The 11,585-nt window shown below is 40.1% G+C and overlaps 1 protein-coding gene across 1 annotated transcript; it reads right to left on the minus strand.

Moving 5' to 3' along the window:
• Window positions 1-9,951: 9,951 nt before the first annotated feature.
• On the minus strand, window positions 9,952-11,292 carry LOC136548359 (F-box/FBD/LRR-repeat protein At3g52680-like). Its single transcript, XM_066539918.1, has 2 exons — window positions 10,450-11,292; window positions 9,952-9,960 (listed from the first exon to the last, which is right to left on the minus strand). Exons 1-2 carry the CDS (start codon window positions 11,290-11,292, stop codon window positions 9,952-9,954), a joined length of 852 nt encoding a protein of 283 aa, XP_066396015.1.
• Window positions 11,293-11,585: the final 293 nt, after the last annotated feature.

The raw sequence follows: 11,585 nt of genomic DNA on the forward strand, positions 1-11,585 counted from the left end.
TACAAGTATTTCATACTTGTGTGCATAAATTTAGGGGGAGGTTACTCTACAAGTTGGATGCTTTGAGACTAACACCTTTTCAAGCTTATCATGTATGTAGTAGTCTCATTGCAAGGAAAATGGAGTCCCCGGAGTTAAGCATCATACTTCAAATATCCACCACCTATTGCAAGTGGTAGAAATCAAATTGGTTTCCACATGTGGTATTTCTAAACCAATATCATCATGTTGATTTTATTTTGATATTTATATGCTTTCTCCATTCATTATATAGATTAAATTCCCTTGAGCAATAATTTTCTAAATATGCATATGCCTCGCTTTCTACCATATGTATGCATATATTTAGGGGGAGCTTAATCTATATAATGTGAGAATCAAATTTTATGACCTATTCCACTCTATACATAAAGGTTCACAAAGTTTGACCCTCCCTTGTGCTACTAATGTCTTTCTTTTCGGTGTTTGATTCCAAAGGGGGAGAATTTAAAGGATCAAAAGCAAGCCTTAATAATTTACAAGTGGTAATGGTTCGAGAAAGGGAGGATAGTGGATTATGGATTGCCTATGTAATGGAGAGAATTTGTAGGAAGCAAGGCTTAAATCCATAATGCCACATGGGGACATTGTGCAAGGGCAAGATAAGTTTTTATGTAGTATCATTTAGTCTTACAAGTAGTATCTTTTAACATCATATAAACTTGCCCCTTGCATTGCATCCTAGCAAGTAGGTAGTTTTCAAAGTTTAAAATGTTATTATTTGCTTGCTTTGGTCATATTGTCATCAATCACCAAAAAAGGGGAGATTGTAAGGAAAATGGACCCTTGGCCTATTTACTTTGGATTTTGGTGTTTGATGATCAACACAACCAATTTGGACTAATAAATTTGCAAGTGATTGTTTTGTAGTTCAATAGGATGCAAGACGTGACTTGGACAAAGGCGACGTGATGATCCGATGATCAACACCTCAAGTAAGACCTTAGGAGCACAAGAGAACGCCCAAGATATCAAGCAAAGTCCAAGCATGAAGATAGGAACCAAGCCGCACGCAAGATCGCGAAGAAACGAGCTCACAGCAGCGACCGGATGCTGGACCGGACGCTTACGAAAAGCGACCGGACGCTCTGATGAGAGGCTCAGCAACAGCAACAACGACCGGACGCTGGACCAGACGTTGGCGACAAACCAACCAGACGCAGGACAACAACGTCTGATCGAGTACAGAGAGGTTCCAGAGCAGCGAACTTGCGCGGCTCCAACGGTCAGGACGACCGGACGTGTCCGATCAGGACGACTCCAGCGTCCGGTCAGTAGCAGAAAAGCGGGATTTCATCCCCAACGGCTACTTTCTCAGTGGGGCTTATAAATACAACCCCCAACCGACCATTTGAGGTGTGTGGAGCTGAGGAAACATATCAAGGATGTTGATACACCATTTTAGTGATCTCCACTTGCATAGGCTTAGTGTTTCATTAGGTGATTAGCGTAGGTGCTTTGTGAAGTGCTTAGGTTGATTAGACCACCGCTTATGCGCTTGCTCTAGGTTTTGTCCTAGTGTTTAGTGAAGTTTGCATACCTCTTACCACTCGGTGCTTGCGCACACCGTTGTTGTACATCGGAGGGGCTTGTAGTCTTGCGAGATCATATCAACCGTGTTTGTGGTGTGGCCGCCACCGTGTACCGGATGGAACAAAGCCTGTGGCATTTCGGCCAGAAGCTTGATAGTGAAGACGGCGGGGAGCATCCGGGAGAGGCTTGCCGGAAGGTACGTCGGAGACCCACTTGCGCATGGGGAAGGCCTAAGGCTATCCACGGAGTTACCTGACCGGGAGCTTGGCCCTTGCGAGGGATTACTTGCGAGGGGCTCCAACGAGGACTAGGGGAAAGCTTGCGCGCTTCTCGATACCTCAGTAAAAATACCGGAGTCGTCGATGGGAGTTTGCATATCTCTACCTTGATCTTTATCTTTCGTATTTACATTGATTGTATTACTCCTTTTACGGTAGAGATAGCAACACACTAGCAAAACCGTAGTTGCACATTTAGATAGTTTATCTTTTGCATAGATTTTGCTAGGAGTAGAAAAAGAGGCCATAGTTTAGAGTTAGATTTTTAAGTTGCCTAATTCACCCCTCCCCCCTCTTAGGCGTCACGGTCCCCTTCACATTGTTCGACGCATGTTGTCATAACTCGTACGAATATGGGTTGTTGTTCTAACTCATATGATGATAGGTCGTGAGTCTGCGTCAGATGCAAGACACGGAGGGGCATGAGGGCATTTTAGGAACTAAAAAAAAGACGGACAGAAGAACCATTTTGCTCTTTTATATTTAGTGTACTGGTATACTATTTTTTAACTTAACTTGTGGTGGTCAGTGAGCTGCGACTGCTCTGCAATTAAATCTATGCAATTGTGTTCATCATTTCTATGGGTGCTATCAGTTCTATGGGGAATAGATGCAAGCCATTCGAATGACAAATAAAACGTGGACTACGCTATTTCATTTCTTTCTCCCTGATGATGATTTCATCTTCCTGATGAATGACAGCAGGTAGATAATATTTCTACCGTGTGGACACTTCTGAAGCTCAAAATGCTGGGTGACCACTAACAAAATGGAGAAGAGGGCGATTATCATACTATGCTTTGGATTCACATAAATAAACCTAACTTCCTGTTTTTGCTATGATGTGGAAGGAGTTACTGTTAGCTTCGGGCCTGTTAGCTTGAAGGAGTCTCTGTTACTTGTTGTCATCCTTTTTGGTGCACCTTGATCTTATGATCATGTTGATGGGCAGCAGGAAGTGTAACCAGAGCTAAGGCATAAATTTTTTCCAATTTAATCATTGCATGATGAACTGCCACGTTATCTCAAAAATATGTTCAATAAAATAGATTCTAACTGAAACTCCTCACTTCAGTCATGCTTTTAATTAAACTCCTCACTTTAAACTGCAACACTGTACACTGTTTAACATCTGATGCGGTACTCACGAACTCAAATTTTTACAGAGTCATAATGGACCCAAAAGTTAGTATGATGTCAACTGTCTTTCACATCCTCTTGGTTGATATAATCATGTGTTTTTATGATGTTAGTTTTGAGTGATCTGCAAGTGTAGCTGCACAAATACTGAGTCTTTATTCTTTTGTTATCATTGATGGTCTAAAACTGCATGCTGGCTTTCATTCAACTAAGTGTGTGTAAATCTGATTCGCCTGTACGTACGTCAGTGGTTTGACTAATGTTGGCTGAGACTAATAACAACGGCACTGATGTTGGTGGCCACAACAGTCAGACTCTTGACGGTGCAAACAGATTAACATGCTAGGTAGGTTGCCTTAAAGTAAATCAGTTTAGCAATTTATGAACTAGTCATGCCTTATTGCAGTTTGCAGCATATTAATTAGAAATACTACTTGTTTCACTATCTTTTTATATCTTCGCTTTTGTGAATTTAATAGTAGTCAAGGAATGGATGTAGAGTTTCTTTATTGTTTGGTTGAACAACAAAATGTTTCCTTTTTTTCAAAATTTAAATTGCAATGACATTGATTCTATTATTCATGATGAACATGTGGATATCATATTTATATATGATATATGTAATGATAGATCTAGTTTAATCAATCTTGACACCAAGTGTTGTCTCCATTTGGTGAAACCAATTGTTCTACCTCTTATTAGATTTTAATCTAGCCTTGTGATATTTTATATGATTTTAGCTGCTATATGAATGAGTATAAAAATAAATTTAAGGAACTATATACTTCAATTTCTCTGTCATCTACCAGATTTGATGGTACATTACTAGCAGAGAAATTTATTTTTATGGCTATATAGGCTAATTTTTTTGACGGTTAAAATGCATTTTCCTGTATTCGTTGTTTGACAAGGATATAATTCTAGTCTTGACGTCCGGCAATGTCCTTGTCGACAAAAGAACCTATAAGGAAATCGGTGTACCAACAAACAATTTTTCTATCCCTTTCGCTTTTAATTCTGTCGGAATTTTCTGGTTGGTATAATGATAGGGAAATGACTTTTCCAATTTTCCTGTTGGGTTTTCAAATTTTCATGCCGGTTTCACACTGACAGGAGAAGTCTAGTTTACAGTAGTGTACCAAGAAACACATCAAGGAAATAGTACAAGAAACCTTGAGGAAAATATATTCCTTTGGGAACCGACATCCAATTACCATCCTAGACGGTATTTGTCTACCAGTTTACTAGCAAAATATATTATCCTAATGGTTTCCCCCCAACATGAATAGTATTCATAGAAAATCCATCTAGTTAAACTATCTTTCTGGATTGCACTTAACTCTATGGCCACTAAGACATATATGCTTTGTTCATGTAACGACGGCGCGATTGCGAGTGAGTCGTACAGACGCGACGACGGCGCGATGCGCAAGCGGATGGAGGGCAGGCTGTGCAGGCGCGCGCTGGAAACAGCCGTCGACGAAATCCTATCATGTCGGACATCCGGGCGCCAGCACATCCCAATATAAATATATACATATATCTATATGCGCGCGTGTGTGTGCCTATGCTGGAATGAAATTGGGTTATCTAATGGCACTCATTCATGGCTATGCATTTGTTGTTCTTAAAATTGGTTGTTGCTATGATTTCACTGTCATGAAATAGTCATTTGTGATTCCAAGAAAATAACGCATTGCTGTGGGTCTACATTGATATTTTGTGGTCATTTAATTTCAAACACCCATTAATAGTGTGTGTTTGTGGATGTGTGAATAATATTTTGTGGCAGTTATCACCTCCAAGAATAGTTTTCCTGTGAGTTTGTCACCCCCACATAATGTTTTCCTGTGAGTTAAAACACCGCCACGAATTGTTTTCCTGTGAGCAGCACACCTCCATGCATGAAATATTTTCATGAGAGTATCTCAACGCCACGAGCTATTTTCGTGTGAGTTTCTCACTCTGATGAACTATTCTGAAAACCTGACGATATGCCTAATGTTTCATGTTGGTGACCGCCATAAAATATGTTCGTGACAGCTGACTGCCATGCAAGTTTTGATTTACCCTGGTGTTCGACTCATGAGGGTTATTGCATGAGAGTGGCCCATCATGAAACAATTTTGTGAGGGGATGAACAATTTTGTGACATTTGTTCATCCCTCACGAAATCTGCATTTTTTGGTAGTGAGGAAATCCCAACATAAGGTTACCCATCAACATAGTTGATGTGCACATGCTTATTGGTCCCTACAATTTCTATACAAAATTAGGGCTCCTTGTATACTTTTGCATCTTCTAATGTCATCTTAGAATTGGTGAATTAACAATTCTAGTGATATCTCAATCGTCCATGGACAAACTCCTCTCATTTTATCTAACTTTACTCTTTTCTATCTAATTTATTTTCAATCTCTGATACTGTTTGTATATTATTTGATCCTTCAGACCCTATGGACTGACAATAGTTAGGCATTTGAATCTGGTTATTACTAGTGGTTGTTTATTGATCTGTGAAAATGTATCAGTTAAATGGGAGGACACAGTACTATATTCCTATTCTTCCTCACTTTTTCTGTAGATATATGCTTATGCTGGTTGTCGAGGTTCTGCACAACATGGCAATTTTTCTCTTCAGTCTGCAGCAATATGGAAGGGCGATGCTTAGTGTTTAGTCACAAACCATGCATGTAATTGGCAACACTCCATGGTATATTAGTATTGGAATATTTAGCCACCAATTGCAAAATCAAACCTTTCTCTACCTCTCTCATTTGGAAAAAAGAATTCAAGAAATTAGTTGCTTTTTAAAAAAAAGGGTCTTTCCATGGTTTTATTTACCAGATTACAGTATTTTTTTCTTTGAAGAAACCATCATCCATTATTTGTGCCCCTTTACCAAGAAAATCTCCTTTGTGAGGGTCAGTGAGTCATGAATATATTATTTCACCCGCACAACATGAAATGCTAAAAGTAGATGTTATTGACTAAATTAATATCGCGCGATAAGTGGTGACCAATGAGAATATGATTTTCCACATAGAGGAAATGTTATTGCATGCATATAGTTTCAATAGTTTGTCCCAAATTACTAGTTACCACTTACCACAATTAGAAGTTTGTAGAATTTATTTTTTTCTAATTGCTAACACCATACTTAACCATACACACGAGAATCTCCATTCTCCTAAGCAAACCCTTACTGCTTCTTGTACTCTTTCAAATTCTTTGAGGTCTCTTAATTGATGCCTCCATTGTACTTGCTTCAAACATATCTACTGAGGCAAGTTGGAGATTTCGCATACAGGTGAAATATAGAACATGTCATGTGGACAGCATGAGTACTTTTCATATGCAGATGTTCGAGATTGCTAGCCAAACAAAAATCCTGTATGCATTGGACAGCTCTTAGGCATCAGCATATTCTCAGAATACATATACGGTTAAACTTGTCGAAGAAAGAATTTACCAATTGACCTAGTTGATGTGCACATTCTTAGCAGTCCTTGCAATTGTGCAATACAAAATTGGGTTGTCCTTTACTTTTGCAACTTTTGAAGGGTTAAAGAGAATCGGTTGACCAGTTCATGTAGTGAGGCTGCAATGTGATCCCCATTGTTCCTCCTCCTGTGAGTTGCTCATGCTGATTTATTAAGGTACTGCACCATGCTTTGCTCTTCCTTCAACAAGTGCATCGAGAAGCAATGAGAGGAAGCAATCTAATTTTACGTACAAAGGTTGTACACAACCAATCTACGATAACTGCCATTCATGCTACTTAGATATGCCTCACCTGTCCTCCACTGGGCATCGAATGAGGAATACAGTGGAGACTGATTGAGCCGGTCAAGTATTGGTTGACAATATACTTTGTCACCAGTTCGAACTTATACTTTTTGTACATATATCCTCCCCCAATCCAACTTTTTTATCGCAAAGGATTTTCATTTGGTTTGGATTTACAACCATCCAACAGTTGTTCCCCCCAAACCTCCTGCACAATGTTAAACATACAATGGGAGACCATTAACTGAAATGATGTCCCTGGTAACCAAGAAACTATGTTTGTCCACATAGAAGAAATGTGATTATTACATAGAGTTCATAGCTTATTTCCAATTACTAGTACAATGATCAGAAGTAATATGGATTTTATAGTTCCATATTATTCACATCACAGCTAAGCCAACCAACAAAAGTCCCCATGTTTAAAACAGATCCTTGCTGCTGGTGATACTCTTTCAAATTCCTTGAGCATTCTTGATGCATCTAAAGCAGAATTCCTATTTCCTTTGAACTTTTCCACTGTGGCCATTTGTAGATTTCTTGCATAGAGTAGAACATGTTTGATAAAGTGCATGTCATTTGGAGAGCATGAGATACTTTTCATATGTAGACGTTCCAGATTTTTCACCAAACTACAATTCGGCAATGTGCTGAGAAAGTTTTCAGCAAATGCATCCACTTCCCTATTGATTTCATGTCGAGAATTGTCCTGTATGCAAAAAGTTTTTAATGGACAACAGATCAATATATTTTGATGAACTTTACATACAATATCACTGAGTGGTGATAAGATAGTATGAACACTCAACAAGATATTAGCATACCGTAATTTCAAGAACGTGAAGGAAGGGAGCTTGATGAAGCAGAGAAATAGTTGATAGCACAGTTGAAGCTTCATAAAAATGTGTATGAAGTTTCAAAAACCTTAGATTCTCAAATATGCATGAAAGAGCTAGCTGTACAGTAAGTCCATTGACCTGCAGAGAATAAATAGTTTTTTTTAGTTTGTAACACATATGCTGCACATTATCAAAGACTATGTGGTATCAGATTCTAAAGCAACAATATATGAGATATAAATATCACAGTTACACGCAAAAGAAAATCTGAGACGTAATAGATTGGTATGGCGCAGCTCGATCAGTTGTTCTTGGATTAATTCTTCTGTGGACATCATGGAAGAAACATGTGTAGCTCAATATACACACAAACTTATAAAAGAGGGACCAACATCTTGAATTGCTTGCAATTAATAAATAACTACTGGCAATCATGTCCACAGAATATGAGCTAAAGATTAACAATTAATATTACGATTGTTTTTTACCTTTACTGATTTCTATGCCTTCTGAAAAAATGGTCGTTTCATAATAATATGTATTTAGATCGTCGATTGTGGCACCCTATAATAGTTGGGAGGAAATTGTGCACAGCTTATAATTGCAACCATGCTGTAATAACCAACACCAATAATAAAATATGAGAGAACTAATTAATCTTGTGTACCAACGACGAAGCTGTTGTAGGAAATTTTAGTTAGCACACAGGTTTGGTCTATATCACCTATAATATGAAATATTATAGAACATATATATAGTACTGGTGCTCATAGGATTGGAATGATTGAGTTCAACAATAATCTTATACCTTTTACAATGGTGTGTCATCTCATATGTACAATGGTCATAACAATCAAGGATGTAGCAATAGTTGAGGCATGTTTTCATATGGTTTGGCGAGATTAGTGGGTTATGCCAATTACTTCTAATCTGCACAATTACATATTATTTAGTGTGACCTGGATATAGCTGAGGGTATTTTTTGTGCAATTTGGACATTTTCTCAAGAGTGAAACAAAATTGGCCACAAACACCTGACTAACAAATAATTTCCAGGAACACTATAGCATATGAAAATATGAATATACCAACACCGTTAACCATTTCATAATATGATATACTACTAAATTCAGGGATTACCAGTTAATTTCTACTGATTAGCTAGTTTGATTGTAGTTTGGAAGGTTGAAATGGTAGATATATATATATGGCTGCGCAAATTTAAACTTCAAACTTGGGTCATTAGGTTATGAATAACTTTGAGACATAAAAAAAGTACATATTAGAAAATGAACATGTGTCTTCTATATTTGATTAGAGTTCAACAGAATGTATTCAGGTTTTTTAAAAAATTATATACTCACTCTGTCCTTTGTATATGTATTAAAAATTGTATCTAAGAATTTAGGTGACAGAAGTACAATTTTCCATTATATAGGTGCTCAAATTCAGTAGGTATATGTCTTGTTACTTGACATTTATCATGGAATGTCCGTTAATCCAAGGATGACACACATCTGTACAGTGGGAATTAAATTGATTAGGAAACAATATAAGGGTATATGTGTTTTTTGTACTGTCAATATTTCTTAATATTTTTAGGCTACCCTATATTCCCAGATGGAGAGAGTATCATATATAATAGTTATGGGTTTATTTCTAATAGACTACAAGAGTGCTGGATATTAAAGGGAAGCAATAACAATTTTTTGGTAAAGAAAGTTTTTATTACTTTTTGAAGAGCAATACATCGAGTTGATACAAAGCTTTGAAAAAAACTACTTCCGACCTCTGCTTTTCAAGCACACAACCACGAAAGAGCAATAACATTATATAGGGTGCACAACTAATATTGACTAAAATTATACCTATTGGTATCATGCATTTCAAGGAACCTGCCGTTGGAAACAAAAATATGACCGGCTGATTGGTACTACTACATTAGAGCGGCACTTCTTCCAACACGTTACATCTTTCTGGATGTAAAATCCATGTGTCCTTAGAATTGCTGTTACTATGTTTTTATCATTTTCATGAATATCATGGGCTTACAAGGGAATTGTCCACCACAAATATAGGGATAGGCAAAGCCCCATGTTTATTTTTTCTGGATTATGTCAAAATATGAAGGCATACACGCATGTAAAGTCATATGAAACTTATGTTCAATTGAACTTGCATTTACGTGGACAAGCTCTCATCTCATATCCAATTATTTAAGTCATATTCTTTCACAAGCAGTGCCATGACTAATCATGTCAGTACGCTTAACAGACCTTGTACGATTTTTAAAAAAAAAAAAACAAACCAGCCTCCACCGGTGACCCAGTCCACTAAACTGCCTACACAAAAAGCAAAATTAACTTTGGACATTAGAAGTTCAGTTTTGCCTAGGTCTAAGTCAGATTTGGAGGGGGGGAACCCCTAGATCTTCCTAGAATGCATACATTCCATGTCATAACAACGGATCCCAACTCGCAAGCTACAGCGAAAGCATAGAAGAAGCAAATAAGGCATAATTCATTATGGAACTTTGTCATGACCTACAGTTGTTCTAAAATGCATACTGAATGGATTAAAATGGATACTGAAAGAATGCAAACATGTATATACATACACAGACACTACAACAAAAAAAGATTTTAGAAGACAACCTCTCCGATTAATAGAGATGGACACATCTAGGGACCGATTTTTTGTTTTTTTTTTTTTTTTTGAAAATTATTGTCAGAGGCGATCAAGAAATTATTTATTAGAGGTATTGGTTTGTCCATTTCTAAAAATAAAAACACCCGACTATAAAATCTTCTACTCCTGATATATGCTCGCACCTGAAACGTAGCACAGTCAAAGTTGCCGATCTCAAGCTCCCTGACGCTAGAAAGGGCAGTGACCATGCTCCCGTAGTCCCTCGGCTCCTGGGCGTTCAGCGTGATGTTGGCGTAGTCTAGCTTGGGCAGGTTCCCCAGCTCCCAGGAGCCAGCGCCGGCCATCGTCAGGCGCAGCTCCAGCCACCGGAGGTTGGGCGCCTGAATGATCCACGCGCCTGGGATGGCCCCGCCGGTGGCGCCATGCTCGAAGCCGATGTTAGCCAGGCGGAGCTTCTCCAGCGTGGGCGTGGCTGCCGAGATCATGGCCTCCAGCCGCTCCCACCCCTTCTCTCCGGAGAACAGGACGTAGTCGAGGTCCAGCGCGGTCAGGCCGCGGAACCCGGCGAAGGCGGGTGGCGGTGGCGGCAGCACGCAAGTGACCAGCTTGAGGTCGGCCAGCGCCCCGGGGTTGCAGGCGAAGAGCGACGGGAGCGCGGTCATGTTCAGCGCCAGGGACAGCGACCGCGGGCTCTTGCCTGCAACGGTGCGCACCCAGCCATCGGCGCGGTCGAACAGGCTCAGCGGGATACCGCGGATGCTGACGCCGCGGACAGGGGCCGCGCACCGCTCCAGGAATCCCGCCGCGGACTCCCAGTCGCGGACGCGGTCGTCAAGGTCGATCTCGAGGTCGGGGACGGACTCCCAGCGGCTGCTCCACGCCTGCGACAGCACCGACGTGCGGACCACGTCGCCGGCCGGGAGGCCAGCGAGGAGCTTGTAGAGGACGTCGGACGGGAGGTCGTCAAGCTGGCGCACGGCCGGCGCTGGCAGCGGCTGAGCGTGTGAGTCGCCAGTGGGCAGCATCTTGGCTTGGGTTTGGCTGGAGAGTGTGTGAATTCTCGCTCGCCGTAGCCGATTGGGGAACGAATGGGGGGAGCACTTGAGAGGCACCTCGATCGGCTGATATGATGACCTAAAGCTTCCGATTTTACCAAGCTAGCAACAATTAAAAGCGATAGAGTAGTGCCAAATTTTCCAGCAAAACTCACAACGGCAACTGTCAGTTACCCCGCGACTAGCTGTTTTATTTGAATTCTTCTAGTTGGAGTATGGCTGTAGCCTGTACGAGAGTTTGCTGGCACTTTTTCTCCGGCACC

Source organism: Miscanthus floridulus, chromosome 4 (genome assembly GCF_019320115.1).
Source record: "Miscanthus floridulus cultivar M001 chromosome 4, ASM1932011v1, whole genome shotgun sequence".
Classification (NCBI taxonomy): Eukaryota; Viridiplantae; Streptophyta; class Magnoliopsida; order Poales; family Poaceae; genus Miscanthus; species Miscanthus floridulus.